This window comes from Notothenia coriiceps, unplaced genomic scaffold (assembly GCF_000735185.1).
Source record: "Notothenia coriiceps isolate Sejong01 unplaced genomic scaffold, NC01 NC01_scaffold00001470, whole genome shotgun sequence".
NCBI lineage: Eukaryota > Metazoa > Chordata > Actinopteri > Perciformes > Nototheniidae > Notothenia > Notothenia coriiceps.
Genome location: NW_011334171.1, coordinates 372291 through 396893, shown reverse-complemented (window position 1 = coordinate 396893; position 24603 = coordinate 372291). Strand labels below are relative to the sequence as shown.

The window sequence follows — 24603 nt, the reverse complement described above, 5'->3', positions numbered from 1 at the left end:
TTAACAGCTAATGGCACAGACATTATTCCTTTCCTTGTTTTCCTTTTGATAATATTAGTCATTCATTGAATAATTGAAGCAGTGGATAATAGCTCTGAGTTTCAGTTTGCATCGGAGCGGCTGGCTCTGCAGTGTCCCTCGCAATAAAACACGCATCCAAGGACAAGGAGATATGTGTAGGTAAAATGTAATTCAAACACCAATGAGAAAGGAGATTATACCGAGTGCACAACACCGTATATCTTATCAAGTATAACTGCACTATTGGCGTAACCGTTTCTGGCTTCAGAATGTAGAGCATATTTTGTGCGGAAGTAGTCACAGCAAATTCTTTGTATAACTCTGCATAATTTAAATCTTGGAGCCAAAAGCAAGAAGCTGCTGGTACAGAATCCTAATGAAACTCCCAAGCCTTTGAAGAAAGCCCTGGAAAACTGGATCAAACTAGCAATTAGTCAGTCAGGTCCAGCTGCAATGCTAAAACAAAAAGGACTTGTGCACTTCCATGAACACACAGGGAGAAACTGTGCTCGGGGTTGTTTTTCTCTCATCTCCTCGATTTTATCAAGAGAGCTGTTGTCTAAAGGTGCACAGATATTGCCACAGGCCAGTTTGTTTTGTGTTGGCAGCTTAGAGTCCTCCCCAACAGCTCTGACCTGAGAGCAGCACCTTTTTGACTTCATTCAATGTCTCGCATAGTGTAAGAGGGCGTGTATTATTTATTATTTTGAGCGATTTCCTATGTTAGATGATAGGAAATACTGTGGAATCCGTGTTCACAAGCGGGTTGATTCTAGTTAAAGGTAGCATTACATAACAAGGAAGACAGACTACTAAAAATGCATTATTAACTGCAGCTGCAGTGCAATGAAACAATTATTTACCTCCCGTAGCTACAGCAGCAGAGCCATGACAACATGTTAATAATAATAATAATAACTTTTATTTATATAGCGCTTTTCAATAACCCAAAGTCGCTTACAAAAAAAATTAAAAGTACAGAAAGGGGGTGAACAGGCAGAAGACAACATATGTTAGCTAGGTATGTGGAATAAAGAGAGGAATAGTGAGCTTCGTACCTCCAGGATTACTGTGCAGATGAGTCTGACACACTGGATTACAGACTCCTGATTCCCAGATATCGTCACCCCTCGCTCGGTAGAGTTGGGCAGCAAATCCCCCGCCACCTGTATCTGAGCTCCGGTGCTCTGCAAATGATAGGGGTTTTAAAAGAAGGATTAGTTTGATTCCAGAGATAAGACAAGCCGTTATTACTCTGCCATGACTCCCACCCTGCTGGCTACACTGACCTTATATCCCTTCTCTTTTATTGACTAAGACCAACCATGCTGCTGTATTTTTATTATCAAATCCTGTCAGGTTAGAGATAAATGAAAAGTCACTTATGGTCAGCAGACATCATTCTCTCAATTAAAGCTGATATATTCATAATAAAGCATGTCTGCAGGCAAGGAGTGCTTTTAAAGATGTATCTACATTTACTGATGTCTCTATCAGACTGCAGGGTTTTTTGGGGACTTTGTTGAACCAAACATATCACAAGATGCAAGTGTAAGTGAGCATGTGTCCTGTGGCAACCAAACAAACAAAACACATCCGTAACTGAAACAAATTTGGGTTATGAACACAGCGAGAACATCCATCTAACCGCAGAATATCCACTGGATGCTATTACCAGTCAAGGTAAAGTCTAAAATGAGAGAGATACTATTTGTAGTTGGGTACATCGCTAAAGTTACAGTGTCAGATGTCTCTGGCAACAGATCTGATATGTTTAATCCTGATGTTTCAACTGGGGCTGAAAGTTTTCCTTTCAAAGTTGCCATTGCTGAGTCATACTGTTTGTTGTGCTAAGTGTTCTTTCCGTACCGCATTGTCTCACTAACTTCCTGCCTTAATAGTCCAAATCCAATTTCACTATGGTGCCAACCTAAGTGCAGATACTACCACTTTGGTCTAGAAGGAAATATCTGAACTACTATTGGATGTATTGACGTGAATTGGTGTTCAGACATTCATGTTCCGCAGAGTATGGATTGTAAGAGATTTCCTCTGGAACCAGCTTTAGGTGAAAATGTAATCCTCCGATATTTGGTTAACGATCAAAAACCAACAAAACTAACAACATTCATCAATCTAAGCTCTACTTTGGGTTTGCTGCTAATGAGATTTGTTTTGCATTTGAGCCAGCTAAATTAAGATGGTGAACATGGTAAACACCATACCTGCCAAACATCAGCATGAAGTATTTTTTATTGTGAGCATGATATTATCTTACATAAGCATTTAACTCCAAGCACTGTTGTTCCTCACATACTCACAGAGCTAGATAGATTTTCATGCTTGATCTTAGTACAAGCAGGATGACTTATTTTTGACAGAATTGTGAAAATGAAATATCTCTCGCTTTGAGCTGCAGTTTATTTTCCCTCCTCTTCAGGAGCACATTTGTTTTCCTCATTTTTCAGTGTTCATCCAGCATGTGCGGCATTGGGCAGGGCGGATGGGATACATTTGTTTTCTGGCTGCTCACCTCTCTGATCTCCTTTATCTTTGCCCCCCCCTTCCCAATGAGAGAGCCACACTGGCTGGCAGGGATGACCAGCCGCAGGGTGACTGGTGGCTTGGAGCTGATGGTGCCGTTGGCCACCAGCGTAGTCAGGTCCTTGAGAGAGATGTGGGGAAATATAATGTGGTGAGAGTTGGCATAGAGAAAGGGGGGAGGGAGAGAGAGAGAAACAGAGAGTCCCAGAGGGAAGGATCAGGCAGCAGAGGGCAAGGTGGAAATGGAGGGAGAGAAAAGCCACCAGAGGCAAACAAGGCTTTTATTTCCAGTAATGAGGAGCGAAGAGATCCTAAACTCATAGGTCGAGATGAACCAATTCATTCTGTTAATGGCAGCTGGAGCTAAGAGTAGTCTATCCTCTGCACCTACAGCCTCCTGTTTTCAGTGTTTCAATTGCTGTTGCCCAGATATAGGAGATGTATTTCAGTCTGATGTGGGGTCTTTAAAGGATGTTCAATCACTTGTATGAAACTCTGAATTCTCCATGAAGGGGAACATGAATCACAGCACTGATTGCTTAAAAGATTTCACTAGCTGCATAAAACTGAGTCGAAAAATTCTAGCACATTGAACCGGTTCACCTTGGTGTTCCTTTCCAGAAATCTTTTCAAAAAGCAAGGCGATGTAACATGACGATATACAGAAAGAAACATGCAACTATTTACATCATTTTCATTTGCTTAGTCTGCTTTGCTTTGCCCATGAGATGAGGCTTCAGTTTAGGGGATCAAGGAATAGTTTGGACAAAGGTGTATTTGTTATCCTGCTGAAAGTTAGTTAAAAATATCAACTTGTTAAATATGAAACTATAAGCATTTTCTTAAGACTGGAAAAAGCTAAATCAGCTTTCTTCCAAAGCTCGGTAATTAAGTTGTTATATCTTTTTTAATTAATCTGTACAAAGCGGTAAAAACAACACCATGCTGTTTTAGGGATGTTTATGTTTATGTTTAGCAACGACAGGAATATTGGACTCACACTAAGGAAAGCTCTTGAGAGAGAACAATTAAAACAAAAATCCTTTCAGTTTTTCAAGTTTGGTAACTACTAAATTATTTAACATTAACCTCCCAGTGGATAAAGTTTAAATGTATGCGACTGACAAAGCCTGTTGATAATAACAGCCCAAGAAAATGTTTAGAAAAATGTGTTATCCAGATTTTTATGTGGATCAAGAACCGCACTGAGCTGGGTTTCAGAGTGCAGGTATAGCTAACATCCTGTGCCTGCTCTCCTGTGGGTGGAGATTGAGCTTTTAATTAATGAACAGTGTGTCTCTGTGAACCTTTGAAATGTAAATGTGCTGCGCTGTCTCTCTTCCCATCAGAGTTCATCCCACAACAAAATGTCTGACAGAATGCAAAGCATGCAGCTTGCTTTCCAACGGTTTGTGTTTGCTATAAAATTAGCTTGACTTAAGAAGGGACAGTGTGGATGTGTTGCCTCGAGGGATTTTACTTAAGACGGGAACTGCATAATGTTTCCAATAACTGTGAACCTTATATTTGAAAGGCATATTTTGACGTTGCTCTTGTGCCTCTTTGCTCCATGTCTATATTTAGTGAGGCGGATCAGGCTCTTGACGTCTCGTCTCATTACAAGAGGGGCACGCAGCTCGTCGCTGCAATCACAAGACTCTGGGCTTCTTTTTCTTTATTTGATCTAAAAATACGAGCCACATCTTAACAACTATGAATGTTCCCATTCTTCCCTCTGACATCCTAGCCAAAAAAGAATCAAACTCTCAAAGCGCATTGGCGAGAACAGACACAAGCACTGCTCATTCAAAGAGTTGTTGGTCTTAAATCCCCCAAGCATATTGTGTTGCTTGTGAGATACGAACACGGACAGATTATGTGGCTTTCATGCACACTGAGCCTCGACACCTGGGAACAGAATACATGTAGGATACTGCAGTGTAGTGCTACTGCATTGTATTGTGTTATTGGAGAAATGGTTTCAGATTATCACATCATTTAAATTGCTGAAGAGTGTGTTTTTGCAATCATGTGGCAGCAGTTGGGGAACGCTTCCTCCATAAAACAGACGGAAACACACACAAGTGATTAAGTGCTAAATGAAAGGACTAAGTGCGCCTGTGTAATCATAAACTGTTGAGACAGAAACAAATGCCAAGTCTAATACTCCGTGACCAAAAAGCTGATTATTCCCCCTTTGTTTTTAATTAAATGTGTCACAGATACGATAACTCAACTTTGGTGGATGTGGCGCGCAGTGGGTCAGCCAACACGTTGCCATGGAAACTCAAGAGTTTCAGGGTTGAAAAGATGTGAGTGCAAAAAGTCTTTAATGAATACCGCACTGCTCTCCCAGCCAGCGTGTGTTTACTGAAGGCTGTCGACCTGAGCAGGGAGCACCTGTTTCGTTGCCAGTGTCTGCTGTGATGCTAAATCTGAGTGAAGACGACTCTCATTCCACCATATTAATTAGCGCAGTGACGGACAGTCACCATGGGGATTAATAGCAAGAAGAACCTGTCATCCACAACTCATTAGCAGACGATGACAAGGTATCCAAATCCTTCTCATTAGCATTATTTGTGACTTTGATACAAGTGGACTGTGTTGCCAAGTAAAACACATTTATATGAAAAATAACTTCCCGGATAAATGCACAACAAGCATCACGTCATTCCACTTACAACAGCAGCTAAATTCACTAATCCTACATTTTCATCTGCAGCGTTTTCATATCTGTGAGTGCTATGAAACGAAGCTAAAGCATTTCCTTCCATCACTTCAGTTTAGAGTATAATCAATGGCGATAAAAGCACATTAGTGGTAATGTGCAGATGAGATGGTTCCTTGTAATGATGGTGAAATGGCTTCTCTTACCTTTTTGGCTCTACTATGACTTCCAAAACAACTTCCAAAAGCTTGCTTTGACATTTGCAATCAGTGCTATGTTTGCTCAGTTGTATGGACACGATGAGCTGATTTCACCAGTATGTGACACCATTTAGTGACATGCAGGATCGTTACCTCCTCCAGTTTGTAGGTGATCATGGTGAAAGCTCTGAAGACGCAGTCTGTGGAGCCGGTGATGGTGATGATCCTCTCTGGACAGGAACCCTCTGAGATATTTACGCGAGCGCTGCTCTGTAGGGACAGAGGTCAAAAGGTCAGTTAATGGTCAGCACTGATTAACATGTTTGACAGTTGGCATTGTATACTTGTAAGCTCTCTTTCTTAGACTTAAAGGAGAAGATCAATACCTGTGCTAGGAGCAGTACCTTACTGAAAGTGCTTGATGGTTAATTTTATTCAGCTTTCGCCAAAGCCAGGCTAGCTGTTTTCCCTGCTTACAGTCTTTATGCTAGGCTTAGCTAACCAGCTACTGAATGTACTTACCAATATACAGAACATTAACAACATGAGAGTGGTTTTGTTCTTTTCCTCTAACTTGAGCAAGGCGACTTGATAAAATGTCAAACACTGTTTTTAATCTTCTTGTGGTTGGGTTTCCAACTAAGAGGCCTGAGATATACCTTACAGTAGAACACATCTGTGCACAGTAGTAGTCAAGTGACATGATTTAAAATGAAGTGAGACAGAAAGCTGAAGCTCCCATCCCATATCCCACACTGATAACATAATGTAGTTTCTTCTGGGGGAGTGAATGACAAATGTCCTGCCCTTCTCCTTCTATTTTGTGTCCTTGAGGTAAAGTCACATGAGACAGGCTCTGAGCTTCAGGACGATTTCTCCCGTCACTCCAGTGAGTCATGATCCCACTGGGACCGTTAGGCCTGGGGAGCGGGTGACAAGGTGAGGCTCATACAGTTGGAAAGTAAAAAGGCCAAAACTGGCTGGCTGGATGAATGGGTAGATGACTACCATGGGTGAGTGGTTTATCTATCAGCTCTGCAGGGCTGCATTGTCCCATGACCTCATTGTTCCTCTGTTTATCCCTCTGCCTCATAAAGTTCAACATTAAACCCTAGCAGCCAGAAAAAGAATCAAATGTACAGCCAAGGTGTAAGCCTAATTACTTTTTAATACAAAGAGGTAACCAAGCGGTGTTAGTTTGGCTGCACCCTTGGGATTTATAAAGAGAGAATGGAGGGGAAGAGAAAACGTAAGTTGTTTTAAGCAGGAACAGATAAAGGGTTTGGTTAGCAGGCAGCTACAGGAGGGGTAGGTAAAGGATGGGGGGAGAGAGAGAGGATTTAAATTGAAAAGGTGTCGTTATTGCCCAATAGGCAATCTGGACAATGTTCCTGCTCTGTATGCTTTTCAGACTCAAAGATCATACAGAGAGAACTAAGCTTTACTATTAATACATACAATGTACAAGGCCAGAGAGCCTGCGCAGCATTAAAGGCCTTCTGGGATTGAATTATATTTGCTCTTAAAATGAAGAAGAATTGTGGTCGGTTCATGTCTTAGTAGCAGAAATAGGGAACGAAGAGGGCTTATTTTGGCTGTATTTCTTGCTGACACGCAGTCAGAAACATATTTAATAACAACATCAAATAGCATAACTGATGCAGACGATAAAAAGCTGTTGTTTTAAATCTCTAAATTATGGACACAGTACCTCTTCTCGTATTCGTTTCACAGTCTCTCCTTTCTGCAAAAGAGAAGATGAAGGACAGCTTTAAACAAGATCAAATGTGTTTCATTTAAAACATCACGGTGTCCTCAGCCTCTAAGTGAAACTTGCTATTTTAAACCACGAAAGTCAGAATTGAATTTAGCAGAACACATTTCAGCTTGTGTTTCAATGTGCAATGTATCGCAGCGGTGATCTCTGTACTGCTGTCTCAAAAAGATATCAAATGGATCTGTGCGTCTGAACGGGACGTACACCTGCTGTAACGGCTCAATATGCAGCGTGTGTTAAGAGCTCCTGCTAGGGATATGAACGTTATGTCAGACTTGTGTCTCGCTGCAGCTCATCCTCTGCTGGTTTTCAGATTGTTTCTTCTCCTTTCTTCTTTTTTCTTTGGGCTTAAGTCCATCCAAGCTGTCACACCTGTGTTCACACCATCATGCATCCACTGACTGACCGTATCAAAAACATTATCATGTCCCACTCTTGGCTACACTGTTATTTATTTTATACTCCAGGAAAATGTATTATTAAGTAGTGCATTGTGATTCTGGTGTTTTCTATTGATGAGCAAAGATAAGAGGTCTGCCAAATAGATGGAGTGGCTTGTCATTAGTCCAAGTACTGCAGATCAAGTGCCTCTCTGTGTTGAGCTGTGTCGCCTCTATTTTTCTTTTCTCTATTTTCTTTGAGATATTTTGATTTGCAGTCCTTTGTGGGATCTTTCTCTCCAACACTCTTTATTTTCTTGCTTTCATATTTTGTTTTGTCCCTGGTCTGTCTTCTATTGATGTCTTTTCTAGGTGTTGTATTACAAGGCGTTATAGCTGGAGCCAGCGAGGCAGCATAGAGCAGCCAGGCCTTTCCTAGCAGACACTTAAAGTGCCCACGAGGGGCCTACAGTAATATGTCATTGCAGCTCAGTTTCAACAGGAGGCTTGCAGTCAATGCACTTATGTTTCTGTTTGATGGATTACTGGGTTGCATCATGGGTTGGTGGGGGTGGTGGCAAAGTCTTAAGAGGGTTGGTTTAGGGCAATTACATTTAGAATGGGGATGTTCAAAACAAAAATTGTTTGTTAGGGAGCTTTGTGCTCTGCGATGATTTCAAGATGGAAAGGAGGAATTATTCCACAAAGGCGTATTATAAATCTACATAAAAGGCATCAAAAAGGGATTTGGCTTTGAAAAATGTAAAATATAGATACATTTGAACAAGATTAGACAGAGAATAGCATTTAAAAAACATAAGCCTCATCTAATAAAGCAATATAATTGGTATTTATTATATATTCTATAAAACATCAGCAGTTTCTGGTGTAGTAGAATACAAATAGGGATTCCTACCTTTCCTATGATGCTTCCAACCTCCTAAAAAAACAAGGAGATAAAGGTTATTTCATACACTGAATTCAATTTTAAAAAGCAATAACATATACTGTATAATGCTTCATTATTTATGAAGTTTATATATTTGTGATACTTAACGAGGCAGTTACTCATAAACATATTATGTGCAGGAGGCTCGTACCTTTCCATGCATGAGCAGTCGTAGTGTGAGGGTCACTCCCAAGCCCCCGTCTGCAAAGTCCTGCTCACAGTTCATAGTGATGTGGGAGTGGCACGCAGGGAGACGCATGAACAAGGCTCAGTCGCTGGTCACTCAGCCAAACCAAGGCCAGCACTCGTTCTCTGGCTCTCCGGTGTCTTTCAGTGTCACTCTGAAAGAGAAGAGAATTAAGTTAAAATACATTTTTTGTCTTTTCAAAATAATTTCCATCCTACCAAAGTCACAAACGTTTGCATTCATGCTCACACAGACATCATTGTTTGCACTCAAGATCTCACTGATGTCGTGGCATAAGAATTTCAGTCATGCTGAGCATTATGTGCAACTATTCATCAAATAGCCATTTTCTTTAAATTCTTGTATGAAAATATTCATACTGTATCAAACAGAATTGTTGGCTAAATGATAATTCCTTGAGATGACAGACATTCAAATGAACAAAGGAAAATTCTTCCCCATCAAATACATCTATATTTTTAAAGGCCTTTGAAAAAACATCAAATCAAGAATCTGTGTGAGGAACTTCTGTAGAAGTATGAGTCCGATGTACTATTGATGGTAATTCATAATGAAGACCATCGTGTGTGTAGGATATTGTCAGCTTCGGGGTGCTAACAGTCTGTGGGTTGCCATCGGTGACTAACACACTATCTGTGCGTCTTCATTAACTGACAAGCAGTTCCTCTCACAGCCAGTTGAGTGATTAGTGAAATTGGTAGAAAAAAAATAAAGTATGTCCTCTCCGTCAAGCCAGGCGTGAGTGTTATACTAAGTTAATAAAATTCCATTCAAATCCAGTTTTCATAAAATTGGAAATGTTTGGAATTTCTTTTGGGACCTGACTTCTATCTACTCCATCTTCATCAGTCAGTCAGAGAGAGAAACAGTCTTATGGGCAGAGTTTATACTCAGACAGCAGATGAGGAACATCTGTGTTGATCCCAGAATGACAATGTGGCAGCAGCGACGCGCATGTCAGTAATGTCACATTGGGTATTATGATTAATGTGCGAGTCACCTGGCGGCTCAGTCTCAGAATTATGTGTATAATTAGTTCATGGAATCATTCGTGTTGCCTCGTGATTTATATTTGCTTACATTTGTCAGCCTGGACAGGGGAAGTAGATGGGATGCATAAATATAGCTACACCATGGATGCTGTGTGACGAGCAGAACATAAAGAAAAGGAGATATTCCTTTTATTCCTGATTTTTTAACGGATGTGACAAATGCTTTCAATTAGAGTTATACACCTATTTTATTTATTGATGATTACTCAGATGATTATTTTATTTAATTCTGCCGGAAAACATCAACAAAATATTTAGAAACATTATGACTTTAAATGTTCCGTTTAGTCTGAACAACAGCCCATACCAAAGATATTCAGCGTCATTTCTCATTACTGTAGCTGGATATAGATAATGTCTTTTACTTAAAAGACTAAAGTTGCATCTATCAGAAGCACTTGGATGAAAAGCCTGAAGATTTATCATCAGGAAACTATGAAAATGATTTCCAAATGTTGTGAAGTTCATCAAGTTAATGTAGAAATATAGTGGCCCTGAACAAAGTGGACCTGACAAGTGATCTCCCTCTTTAGCCGGTAGCGTAGTAATAAATAATTATTGAATTATCAATGCGGCTGTTGATTCATTTATGTCGATTGTCTCATTCATTAAATTACTTATCCTCAGCTCTGCTTACAACACTACATATAAAAAGCCTTTGATTTTAATTAGGCTGTTCAGACCTTTGAGATATCAGAGGAATTCACCATAGATCATGTTAACCACTCCTTTTCAGTGACTCTCCTCCTTGTTGACTCATCAAGGCCACTTGTTTGTCTGCCAAGTGAATTCCAACCAGCCTACAGAGCCACCAGCAGCCCACTGCTGCAATCCTAATGACGCCGCCTGGCATATGTTTGTGTCTTTTCTAAATCTGCATGCTGTCTGTAGATTTGGTGAGCTACGTGAGTAGATCATGTTTAATAAATGGGTGTTATTTTAGATGAGATTCAATTCCTGAGAGACTTGTTGTAGGCAGGTTTATTGCTTTTGCATAGTGCACAAGGCCACTGCTGCTCCGTTGATTTATTCATGCACTGGATGCTTGCAAAGAGACGTTAGAATGCTCACACACATCCTTCTTAAGATCCTACAGAGCTTGACGGCCTGTGTGGGCTTTATATTCCCCTCCACGGCCGCGGTGCAGTCTGACATGCCAGCCCGTCAAAATGTGGTAGCAAGTGTCTTTTTCTTGTATAAGATTGCACCAAATCAGACTTCCTTTCCATTTTCTTGAGGGATGCTCAATGGGTTGACTTATAAAACTATCAGTTTGATGCTCATCTCCATACAATTTCCATACATATCAAACAAACCCCAAGGGTGACTTGAGATAAACAAAATATGGAGCATTTTGCTTGCGGTTAGCTACAGATATACTTTAAGACAGCGTAATTGTGACTTTAGGCTTGATCGATGCATCCTGAACACGTGTTATCACAGAGCACATTTGTGCAACCCGTGGGCTAACTTCATTATGTTAAGGCCCTGAAGGGCATGGCTAAAATGTTAGCGTCTTATTGCATTAGGAGCTAATGGTTGGAGGCATCATTATGTTCTGCTCTGTGGGTTGATAACAAGGCATGTGCTCTGTGTCTGTGTGAGGGCGGAGAGTCTCTGAACTCCTCATTTCCAGAATCCCAAGCAGCAGCGTTCCAGGATGAACAGAGCCCCTCTGTTCTAAATTAGACCTGGTAACTCAGAACAGGGAATTAGCAAAGTGCAGACTGCAGCACCCGGCTGCCAAAATAGTCAGAGCAGGAGAGCGAGGCAGAGAGCATCGACTGTCCTGCTCCACTGTCACTGTGTCACCTTGGTCCTGCTCTGCCTGACTGAATCTGTCTGCAGGAGGTTCTTGTTATGAGTCACTGCTTGGATTCATCTTTAAATACCCTGAATGAAGCATGACTTACGAAACCAAATGATTGACACAAACTTAAGGAATGGCCATAAGAGGAAAGTCATCAGTCAGCTCTTGCCTGTTTACAACGTTTTTATAAGTAAAAAACATAGATTATTTGTCTGGGCAATATGGAGAAAAAACAAATATCCACAACAATATTGTAGGGTTCATTCATTCACCATTGGTGCTTTTAGAAAATATCCTATAAATGTGGCATTGCCCCAGTAACACACTATTCAAGGGGAACATGAACAGGCAGTTTGACCTTAATATCTGAACATAAAGATGAATATAATGTGTGATAAACAACAAAAGCTGTTTGAATGTGTCCTTAACTGGTTCTCATAAGTACAATTTTACAAAAAGGATTCCTGCCAAAGAAACAAGACACGATTCATTACCGGAAAATTGAAAAAAACAAAATGATCCTTTAGGATATCGAGAGGTGTTTTTCTCTTTTGGCCCTAGTTCTGTGTAGCATACATCAAAGAAGTCTTGGATAAAAGCAACCAGCATATCCTTGACAGCCACCAGCAATATTTAACCGTGTTTTCAGGAGCATCCACTCCAGAGAGTCAGCGAGATGAAAAGGATGTTGTGCAGCCCGCTTGTCTAGAGGACTGGACACCTGTTCAGAGGCAAACATGTCTCTCTCGCACGCGGCAAACAGACGGCTCGGGGCCGGCTTAGAGAAAATGAAGAAGGAATGAGAGCATGCCTGATCTCCATGGTGAAAGATAGAAACAGGGTTCCCCTCTGCATATAACGCAGACAGGGGGTCGGGGGTATTGAGTGTCCGCTCCATAAACACACAGAGGCAGAGAGGATAGGGTGTCCCCCGGGTGGGCACATAGAGAGCAGTAAGTGCAAGGGTGTCAACGTGTGTACACGCGTATGGCAAGGGCAAGAGGTGAGAGGACATTTACACACATAGAGACTGCCACGCTCACAGGACCGTGTGCAGAAAAACAAACCCACGTACAGCTGCTGGGATGAAAGAAGGAAACAATTCACACACACTAACACACACACCGGCAGAAATCGTCCTGTTGAAACACAAGAGCGAACAAAAGCTTTGATCTGCTGAGAAGCTCCGCAGGAGTCAGATATCTGTCATGGACAAACTCAAAGTCCTGCCATGTTTGAGTGCATGGGATGACACAATGAGAGCGTCATTTCCTGAGATGATGATGATGGACAAATGGTTGAGTAAAAGAGAGGAGTCCTGTTCTTCACTATAGTGGTCAGTGCTAAAATAAGACCCTCAGGGAAACGTCTGCACACATCCACACAATAACACACAAGTGTACCCACCGAAACAAATGTAAATAGGCCATTCGGAGCTTCTTTAAATGAATTGTACTGCGTGCTCTACCCAAGAGCATGTGTAGAAGCTCTACATTGTGGAAAATATTGGAATAGCGACTGCCTATTCAAGAGAGCCTGCATACGAACATTTCAGCAGAGTTACGACTTAATGCAGAGGCTTCTTGATTAATGAACTATTTGAGGCTGCATGTTTGGATTAGCTTTAACAGCATCACTGCCATAAGTCATGCTGGGATTCATCAGTAATATGGCTTTATGAGCCGAGACGAGTAATTATGTTACTGCAGCCAAGAGAAGACTGTATGCTACATAAAACTCTTGAACAAATGAAGCACAGTTTATACCTCCTCTCCCACTTTCATATATTATGCTCTATCAATTGTAGCTGCACTAAACCTGAATCCACACTGAGCACAGTTGAAGGGTTCTTATGGGTTTTATAATAATAACACATTTGATCAACTTAATACAACACAACCACCGTTATCCGATTTCCGTTAAAATATTACTCGGATTGGTGCAGAGAATATGTGAGGTCACTGTTTTTCTCAACTGAACCCCCACTTAAATCTACAATAACAAAAAAAAGTAAATTCCATAACGCTTTGACGGGTGAAGCGCACAACTTTAACACTTAAAAGCACTTGATTTGAGTATTCAAATGTTACTTTACCATGGTTGCACTTCAACAACATCATCACTGAGATGAGAGCGAGAAGAGGAGAGGCTTTAGTTATGAAACAGGAGAGGCTTGAAATTAAAGAGCAGTGTTTCATCTCTCAGCGTGTCTGTCTCAGCTCTGTCACATATTATAGGAGGGGTCAGCCCTCGGGGCAGAGGGGACCGTCGTCCAGGATCAGCCCCCCCAGCTTCAGATGGTGTTAGAGCATAACAGAGTCGGCCTGCAGAGCGAGCCGCCTGTCAGCCACAGAGCCCCAGAGAGGGTTATCAGACCCCTGGGCAGATCTACTTCCCTACAGCCAAGAGGAGACCCACAGTTCACTGCAGCCACTTCACAAAATGTGGGCTCACGCTGATAAGATTACCCAAAAGCAGTGTGGTTTAAAGTCCATAATCTGTGGCGTTTTAGAGTGAATACAACTACAAGATATCCTGTGCTGTGACCAAAGGTTCAAAGCATCTTTCAAAACTGTACTAGTTTGATTAATTTGGAGCACAACAAATTTATTATTATACAAGTCAAACATATTTTTTCCTAAATCAGAAGTAAAAGTCTCTATACAAGAGCAGATTATTTTATTCACAGCTGTCATTCCACTCTCCGCAATATGATGACAGCACAGACTCCTCAGATCATTGACATCAGCAACGGGTGCATTTGCAAAGTCTGTCATATCTCAAAGTGGCCAGAATCAATACATTCGTGTCTTATTGTCACGCCAACTTAAAATGTGTCAATATGGAGCCACAGAATCTGCCTCACTAAGAGTGAATCCAATAGCTAATGAACAGGAGTGTAATTCACATTATTATGGCAGTCTACTCTAAGCAATCACTTCCCGTGAGTGTCAGGAAGTAGTTTTTAGTTGATTCTGGCCCAATAGTGTTTACCCTTGAATGAACATGACCACTGTGCGAGAAACATACATTGATGAAGTGTTGTTTCACAGAGGATCCTGTCTCTTCATTAGCTAAACCTGAGTTCCTTCCTCCTTTTTCTCATTATTGCCAGCAGGGATGAGAACAACACAAAGATACAGATAATGAACCTTATGGGGCCGTGTTTCTGGGCTGTCAATTGTTATCTCCCAAGAGGCGGCTGGTTCCAGACACAGAGTGACACTGTCTGAGCCTTTATTTACACTGGCTTTACTTAGCATGGGGACTGTGGGGCTCAAGTCCTTAAACGGCACACTTTTCATTCCTATCTCAGTTTTAGGCTCATACTCACTTTCAGTATCAATTAATGTGCCGATTATTTTTCCTATGATTTGTTTTGTCTCTCAAATATTTAGAAAATGAGTCTAAGGTGCTCTCTTCAAATTACTTGTCAGTATCATACATAAAAAAATAAGCAAGTCATCCCATTTAAGAGACCAACTCCAAAGAGATGTCTGGCTCTTTTGCTTGAGTGATTAATCGTTTGGCAAAATAATTGCAGATTCATTTTTGGCTGGTCGCATAATTGATTTATTGTTGGAGCTCTATTTTTCATATTAAAGATCACCTACAATATGTTGTGGAAAACATCATGTCTTTCTACATCACGTGCTGTTTGCATTCGATTATACACTGTGAGTGTTTATCCCTGAGGAACATTCTGATCATTTGCCTTGCCTTGACTTACAATTGAATGCTTTTTATTATTAGAGAGCTTCTACGAGAACCATATATCATTCTGAATGTTCTTTTTTGGCATGGCGGAGAATACACTTTGGCAGGGTATTAACTCCAGCTTTTATCCCATCCCTCTTGCTGGATGAAGGTCACTCTCTATCTGCAAAATGACTTTCCTCTCTTCCCTTTCATCCCTGCTTTCCTCCCATCCTCCACACCAGGGCACGAGTCAGAGAATCTGACACCTCAGAGAAAAGGGAGGAGAGGAGATGGTGGAGAACAGTATACAGAGAAAGGAGACAAATTAAGGAAAGAAAGGGGGATAGATGAGGACAGTTGCAGGAAGAGAGATGAGTTGATCGATATTCCAAAGAAACAAGTAACCTGAGAAGACGGGGCCTGGTCCTGCTTCCTTGAAAAACAAGACACCGTTTTAAAAACAGGAATTAAATCAATCGAAGCACAGATGGTGCAGGAGTCCTTGTTCCGATTCACCGTACAGTATCCGTCATCGTGGCGTACAGTATGTCTGCAAAGTCATAATGTTTACACCATCGCCACGCTTAAGTTAGCCGAGAAGCTGGTGTGTTATTTGGTATACGACAGTACCCGCGCACGTTGAGCTGAAACTACATATTACATAAGCTCCTCAACAAACTGAGCGCAAACCCAAAAATAGTGCAGTCCCTGTTAAATATTTCAGGCACTCGGCAGCTGAAGAGGGGGATAAAAGGCTTCTCTCCTTCTTGGTCGCTATACAAACACACACACACGTACACACACACACACACACACACACACACACACACACACACACACACACACACACACACACACACACACACACACACACACACACACACACACACTGATGCAGATGGCCAATTGAAAAAAAAACTAAATTTAGGGTACTGTATAGTGAAGCGGATTACTGTTGAGAAGCTTGAGTTAGCTTGATACACAGCACTTACTAACAGTAGTTTAGCATACGCCTTCCATATTATCCATATTTCTTAAGGGGGTTTCTTTACATTATTTATGAAAGAAGCTCTTTGAGAGTGACTTCTGAACTAAATAAATCACGCTCATGAGACTCTTTGCGAGACACAACAGGAGAGTCATGGGGCCTGCTGGGTCAATCTTTGCAGCTCGACACAGAGCTATCTTTTCATAGCGAGGACAGCCTGTGGCTCTGTCAGCCACTGGGTCAGGCTTAAGAACAGCAGCGAGGGTCACATTCTGCGTCAGAAAGAAAGGCTCTCTTCATAAACAGGACAAGACGCTCCAAAACAAAGGAAACAACACTGTTCCATCATTAAGCATTCATGTGATTTTGCTTTCCAGACCACTTCCTGGTAAAACATTAGGATTATGAACTGACATCTAATGTAATCGACAAAGCTGAATGAGAGGGAATGGAGCCTCAAGAGTCTGTAGTTATTAGATAGCGACAAGCACCGGTTAATTGCTCAAATGCAGGTTAATTGCTACAGGGGATTTGTCTCAAATATTGGAGAGAAAATTAATTTGTTTCACAACAACGCCCCTGTGACAACAAACACAAAATTACCGCCTGAGTGAAGAAGATACTGACTTGAGACCAAAAGCACTACAAGTTATTACAGTCAACAGTGTGTAGAAAAGAGAAGAACAATAATGTAGGACTAATTGAACGTTGACATGACTTTAGTAGTCAAGAGAATAAAACGTGTTTCAAGTATTTTTGTTAATTGCTCCCTGCTCCCATGTGTTAAAATGATCTCAGGAAGCTCTTCTTGTACTCTCCTCGTCAGTAAAACCTGATTAAATGTCCATGATCTCGTTCTGGAGAACTGTTTATAGAGTAAAGCTTCTGCAAGAGACTGCATTTACTTGATGACTGCAAACTAAAACTAAGCATTGTTTCTGTTTCACCCTACTCTGCAAGAACAGCATTTTAGTAGATGAGAGGGATTATTGGCAGTTGCCAGACGTTGGAGCAGCACGTGTCAGGTCTGGCTTCTGTTATTTATGAAGCCTCTCGGGCCCAGCCCTCACTCTGCAGCAGAGATGCAGGTGGGGTTTCATTATTGAAGATGCTCTTCCACTTCTTATTAGATCTCTGGCTCTCAGAGTGCATTAAGGAATTGCATTTGGACAGAGAGTCAGCAATACACGATGGTCTGTGTCTGTGCCCCCTGTAGTTCCCCAGGCGGATGTGAGAGGGACACATATATTTGAAATGTTATGTCTTATTCCCTTTTTAGAAATAAAGAGTGTATTTGCACTCAAGCAGATGCCCCCAAAACCACACATACATACACGTAATACAATTATATTATTTATTGATCTCTGTTATGTGGCTGGTAAGATGAATCTGAATCCTTTTCTCCTCCTTCCTTGGTAAAGTAGTCACACAATGCATTAAACCTAAATGAATTCGCCCACAAACAGCTTACAGTTACACCCTACTGTTAGTGCTGTGCAATTCTCCAATTGTGTCCTATTTCTCTCCATGTTTGTTTGAGTGGTGCACATGCAAGATTCATGAGCCTCTCCAGGCAGCAAGAACATGATTTCCTGAAAGTGGCAGCTGGTCCAGGCTGCTTTTTTTTGTATTGATTATTTTTTACTGATGAGTCTAACGATGATCAGTCTCATGAATTTCATAGTGGCCTAAAGTAGATTAGGCAATCATATGCAAAACATGTTAGGGTTATTAAATGGAAACAGGAAAAATCATTCATTTATTTCCAGCTATTACAATCTTAGGGAAACATCAAGGATATGTTTTACTGAGGCCTACAGTATGTTAAATTAAGATGGTGATAAGTTTGTTTGTCTGTGGGCGCTAAATTAAAATAATGCTTTAAAAGATAGTGTTTACAAGCTCTCATGTCTGGCAAACATCTGAAATCTGTATTGAAGATGAACACAACCGGTTTTTTTTTTTACATTACAACTAAACTAGACACGAAAAAGAGTCTGAAAGCTAATGGTAGAATTAAGTAAAACATGTCCAGCCAAATTGCATCTGCTCTTGGTTTTGGTTTTCATTTGGGTCAGCCTAACAGGACAATTTTTCTTTCCAGTGTAAGACTAATGTAATTGGCATCTTGGTGAATAATGGTGCTGTCACACACACTCGCTGCCTCAGCTCCAAGCAGGCGCCCACAGTACCGGACTTGTTGAGAATGATCTTTGTGTGTCCAGGACTGGCCTAGCCAACTGGGTCCACTTTCATTATCATAAAACCGTCAACACACAAGAGGCCAATTGTCCTCGGTCTTACTGTGTCCCCTGCTCATCTGGCGACTTTGTGCCATACGCCTGATTTAACAACACAGTCACTTTATGGCTTCATTAATCCAGCTCCAGCCTATGAATCTAGCATTTCAGGATAGGATTTCAGTTTATAAGTAAAAACACAAGGGGCTGTTGTAATTTGTTAAAAGCACCTGATTTTAGCTTAATTTGTTTATTGCTAAGGTTTTATTGCTAAAAGAGCAGTTTGTATGCTGAATTAAGAAACACATATCTATTCATGTAGTATTATACGAGGAATAAGACACTAAACATGACAGTGGATAGCGATCAAAAATGTCACACAGGGTGAGAGCTCTTTCAAGTTTGAGAATAAGGAACATGCCGTCCGAAAATGTGCCTTTCCAAATAATAACTAAGTCACTTACCTGTTCTCATGCAAATGGTATTGGGCTGCAGTTGCAACTAAATTATCCCCATGGATGTGTGTAGTGACCGGGCTTTGTATCCACATAGAGTCCAATGACGCGGACGTGTAGCGCGGACTGTCCTCGCGGTGTGTCAGCAGACTGGAGTGCAGGGCGCCTGTGCGTGGAGGAGAGACACGCACACACTGAGAGATAAGCAGGCAGCGACCAACCCGCGCACCCTGATCAACATTAACCGAGGCAGGGAGCTCGTGGGAGAATACCGAGTGCTCTCTGGGTAATAAAGTCCTTCTTGGCTCAGCTGCCTTTAAAGACTCCAGAGCTTATGTTTGTATCCCCGTGTCGGCCGGTGTGTCCCTACTGGACCTCAGTGCGCCTCTTCCCTGTCGCACCGCAGATTGACACATTCAGGATCATTGAGCCTCTTTGAGGTGTGAAATCAAAGCATGATGAGAAATTACATTTGTGAAATGTAATCAAACTGAAGATATATGCGACATTACCTTGTCTCAATTATAGTGGAGAAATTGACTATACGAGCGTCCATTTTTCTAACCCCACATATTTTGAGAAATTGTCACAGGGTTTATGCTACTCCTCAGCGATGGGTCAAAACATAGAGATGTTATTTCAAAAAACTTGAACCAAATTAAAAAATGCACATTTTAAAGGGCGTTGGCCTGATTAAATCGGCGGTGCAAATGTAAAATTGAAGCTCTTGGAATTTTCTTTTGAAGTTTTGGTGTGTATGAGACCAGTAACTTTCTCTCACATAGCGCCATCTAGTGTACTTTTGTTGATGTTGCAATTATTCCACTATCACACCAAGAAGCATATTTGTGGATGTATGTCCTGTAGTATAATTTATCATTATTCCATTTAATCTTGCACAGGCTGTGATTTGTAGTGTATTATCGTCCAATATGTACTCCAGGTCCAGAAAATAGGCTGGCATTATTTACCTTTGAGACAAGTTAAACAAAGAATATTGCAGAAACAGAATGACGTTACTCTGTCTTTTTCACACCCCGCATGCATGTGATGAATCCTCATTCGACAAAACGGCTCATTAATTTACAGACATTGAAGGAAGACATCAACAGACAGCTCCCACTGCCTCCTGTGTGAAGGAGAGAGTGTCTGGGTAATTTGAGCATGACATCTCCATCTATTTCACAAACTAGGTGCTGCTCGTTCACCACAATAGAATGCATTTAGACTCGTATTCATATTGTTAAATAAATGGCCTCTGTTTATCACTGCATGACATTTTCATCACCTTCTCTGTAAGGTGTTACATTTTGTTCCTTTGTCTGTCTGATAGTGACATTTTTCTCTTGGCTTGGAGTCAAAACAGAATAGAGCAATATAGCAGACACATTCACAGTTTGTTATTGTTAGCTATGTATTTCAAGGATGTATGATGAGAGTGTTGACTTGCTGGGTATCAGCACAACGAGAGGTAATTATCTGGTATGATTACTGTCCCAGTGCAGTGCCACTAGGCGAATAAAGCAATATTACACCCTAACCTTGGGGGAGGAAACATTACACTATTATGTCTTTAATCTCTTGACAGGTTAAATATTACTTAAGGCAAGCTATATAATAATAATCAGGCCCATTATTGTTTAATCTGTCACCTCTGTGTGAGTTTCTACATAATTGTAACTCTACGAATCATTCACTTTACCACATAAAAGCTTTACTGAATGAAAAACTTGCTGTGGTCCATCTGGTCCAGTGTCAGAGTGATGTGTTGTTTTTCAAACAGTAGGAGGTGCTGTGTGATTTCAAATCCATCTTGCAGAGACAGGGAAGAAAAATGCAACCACCACTAGGGGTGTGTGGGTCAGACGACTTCCAGCCATCACTCATGTTGATGTGGCTTTAAAACAGCTAAGGTGCACTGTCGGATGTGACTCAGCCATCAACTGAGAGAGGGAATTGTGATTGCTTCAATACACTTGCCACATATAATGCAGGGATATAATAAACAGAGTGAGCTCTGCACTGAATCACGGCTGGACAAGCTGAGAGAGCGCACTAGGTGTGGGAGTTCTTAGAAATCACATTTCCTCCATGCTAGTTGTGTGTATAGATGTGATATTCCTGCCATTGGAAATGTGTAATGATAAAGAGGGGGAGACATGCTGATTTGAATTAGATTTCATGTTTTTGAATAATTTTTTGTGACTGAACCCCACACCGGGGATATGCATATATATTCAGAATACATCTAATTAAGTTTGGTTAAGCCTGAGATGCTCGCATGTGTTTTTGTTGTAAAATCATTGAGCTGGAAATTAAATGATGTCAAATTCATAAAAGCCTTGCTTGTGCTGATTTCAGCCCATGGTATACACAGACCCCCCACTTGCTTTGGCAAACACAATATATATCATCCCTGCTTGTCTCAGAGTATTCAAGCTTGACAAATACCTCTCGTACTAAATGGCACTGAAACAAGGAGAGATGACAGAAGGGCGACAGCTACAATTACTCAGCCGTGGAACGTCTCTCTTCTTCCCTCCAATCCTCCCATGCACAAACCAACATGGCTTAAAAATCACTGCATTGGATTTCACAGTGCTTCTTAACTTTGTCCTGACAAACGGTGATTGAAGACATGTTCTGCTTTTGTCTGCTTCCACAAGAGCTCAGAAAAGGTCATAGAAGTAGTTTTTCACTTCTCTTTTGCAGTAGTTTGATCCTCTTAAAAGCTGAAATAGTCTTTGAGCCATGGTTTTTCTTTTACGTCTTCATTGATGTTAATTTATCAAACATAAAACCTGCCTAAAAATTTCCTTTAGATCTGACAGAAGTCTACAGGAGCTACAGGTGTTTCAATGTCTGCAGTACCGGCTAAAAGAATGATAGAGACCCACAAATAAAATGCTTGCACATGCACATTTGATTCCTATGTTTACCACTGTGGCAATGATTTGCATTTAGATGCAGAATGGGGATGTTTATTAGAAATTACATTTCCATATATCTTCCTTTGAAGATGTATGGCTTTGCTTTGAAGTGAGTATATTATTTTTGAACAATGGGTGTGAAGGAGGCATTGGACGGAACAGACTGTAGTTGGAATACTAATAAGATATTTTGTAATAAATAGCTTACAGGACAAGGATTATCTTAGCCATGCTTTTAGGTGTCTGTTTTGTATGTACCGGGCATTGAGGAAGGTGAGCTACCAATATTTCCATTTACCTCGTTGTATAGTGTGGCACAATCAAACATCCCTTTATATCCACCCTTTGTTTTTCAATTAGCCAATATAAAAATAACACCATCCATAAAAAGCAATGAATATACTGCAGACACAAAGTATGAAGTAAAAAAATAAGATACAATTTAAAAGGAGAAATTAAATGACAGTTTATGAGACAAGGCTTAAGCAGAAATTTGATTTGTTTAAAAAGTCGACAGGCTACCAACATTTTAAAAATAATGTAATAGACCCCTTTAGATCCAGAGGTGTTCAATGTGATAAGAGACACTTTTCTGTAGTTGTATTTTTGATAGCTGTATCAAAGCTCACAGAAAGATCCCTTTCCAAGAAAACCATCTGATATTCATCAAAGCGTTAATTTTTTTCAAACTGTCAGTGACTTCATTTGTGATGAGGTTCTCTGCTTGCCAAGTTTCTTAGAATTGACCGCTGCAATTGATATTTTTATATCAATGATTATGCAAAAAGAATGTGACAATATGAAATGGGGTACATGTAGTGATCCGAGAGAGAATTATCGGCTAAAAAACGCTACAGAGTTTTATAGAAAGTTCCAGCTCGTCTTTGCTCGTTGTGGTTCACTCTCGCGGTCTCCTTTTCGACTTTAGCATGCAGCTGTTTCCGGAAACAAACCTCTCTATTTTACAGCACTGGCAGACACTGTTAGAGCTAGCTGTTGAACCTAGTGGAGCAGCTAACAGCTTAAGCAACATATATTTCTCTCAGGAGTTGGTAAACGGAGACAAAAACATAGCATCACACTACATAATAAGGTGCTTGCTATCCCCATTTACACTTAGAAGGGGATGATATGTACATTTTGTGTTCACAACTTGTGCCCACTATCCACAAATGTTGTGTTTTTGCAATGTTGCATTCTGCTACCTAGTTACTGACATGCATTACCACAATTGCAGTTGCTGTGCTATGCAATATTGAACTAATGTTATGAGTTTCTATGTAATTGAAAAATATCAATATGACAATGTACAGTAATCTCCTTTTGTCTTCTGTTTTTTAAGGAGAATCGCCTGGTGGTAATGTTAACAGTGAGGTTAAATCGCAGCATGGCCAGTAAAATGTGGGTAAGAGTTAAATACCCTCACCTCTCAGCTATCATCAATGTATCCAAAGCTTGCTTGCCTTAACACAACATGAACACAACTAAATGGTTTATAACTGTGTGCACGTTGAAACAACAGTACAAATATTATTTACTGATTTCTACACCATGCAGTTGCTAAAGTGATTATATGTTAATTCATTGCAGCTTTTTTAAATTGGCTCCACAGATCTGAGATTGCATTGTTTTATGTGAAATGGCAAAAAAATCCTTTGTCCTTAGATTGTGAACAGGAATCCTAACTGAACAGCTTACAATGACACCACTTAAACATCATTTAAACATAAAGAAGGGACTTAAAAATGACTGTTTTAGAGTCTTGTTGATGAAAGACTTGTTATACCCTCTGTAGTTTAATAGAAAAGACAGATCACTGCTGAATTTCTCTTTCATTTAAGAATAATGAGTCTCCTCCTGCACCCGGGATAAATGAAGCTTTGTTCAATACCATATTCTAGTTTTAATTGAAGCACTTAAAAAATGGAAATTACATGAAGGTCCTCTTCTAATTTGTGTGATTATGCAGCAAAAAGGAATAATATAACTGATGTACACTGAACAAAAATATAAACACAACACTTTTGTTTTTGCTCCCATTTTTCATGAGATGAACTCAAAGATCTAAAACATTTTCTATGTACACAAAATAACCATTTCTTTCAAATATTGTTCACAAATCTGAATCACCTCACAGGTGTGGCATATCAAGATGCTGATTAGACAGCATGATTATTGCACAGGTGTGCCTTAGGCTGGCCACAATAAAAGGCCACTCTGAAACATGCATTTTTGCTTTATTGGGGTAGGTCAGTATCTGGTGTGAGGGTTAGGGTTAGGGTTAGGGTTAGGGTAATGTTGTGAATCGAGTGGCCTGTGTTCATCGTCCATAACATACGCCTGCCCATACCATAACCCCACCACCACCATGGGCCACTCGATTCACAACATTACCCTAACCCTAACCCTAACCCTAATCCTAGCCCTCACACCAGATACTGACTGGTTTTCGGACCCCCCCAGACCCCCCCAATAAAGCAAAAATGCACGTTTCAGAGTGGCCTTTTATTGTGGCCAGCCTAAGGCACACCTGTGCAATAATCATGCTGTCTAATCAGCATCTTGATATGCCACACCTGTGAGGTGGGATGGATTATCTCGGCAAAGGAGAAATGCTCACTATCACAGATTTTTTCCGATTTGTGAACAATATTTGAGAAAAATGGTTATTTTGTGTAT

The 24603-nt window shown here is 40.6% G+C and overlaps 1 protein-coding gene across 3 annotated transcripts in view; it reads right to left on the bottom strand.

Annotated features, from left to right (window-relative positions):
- Window positions 1-19338, bottom strand: part of pcbp4 (poly(rC) binding protein 4) — a 29902-nt gene extending 10564 nt beyond the window's left edge. The window contains exons 1-7 of one of the 3 annotated variants that reach the window (XM_010790372.1): window positions 19004-19338; window positions 8694-8883; window positions 8510-8533; window positions 7148-7180; window positions 5590-5706; window positions 2555-2686; window positions 1080-1208 (exon numbers count right to left, since the gene is read on the bottom strand). In XM_010790372.1, the coding sequence (XP_010788674.1) occupies window positions 1080-1208; window positions 2555-2686; window positions 5590-5706; window positions 7148-7180; window positions 8510-8533; window positions 8694-8801 (543 nt within the window). In that variant the 5' untranslated portion in view covers window positions 8802-8883; window positions 19004-19338. The remainder of the gene's footprint in view (window positions 1-1079; window positions 1209-2554; window positions 2687-5589; window positions 5707-7147; window positions 7181-8509; window positions 8534-8693; window positions 8884-19003) is intronic. The other 2 variants (XM_010790364.1, XM_010790380.1) reach the window with 2 other exon arrangements.
- Between the last annotated feature and the right edge of the window lie 5265 nt (window positions 19339-24603).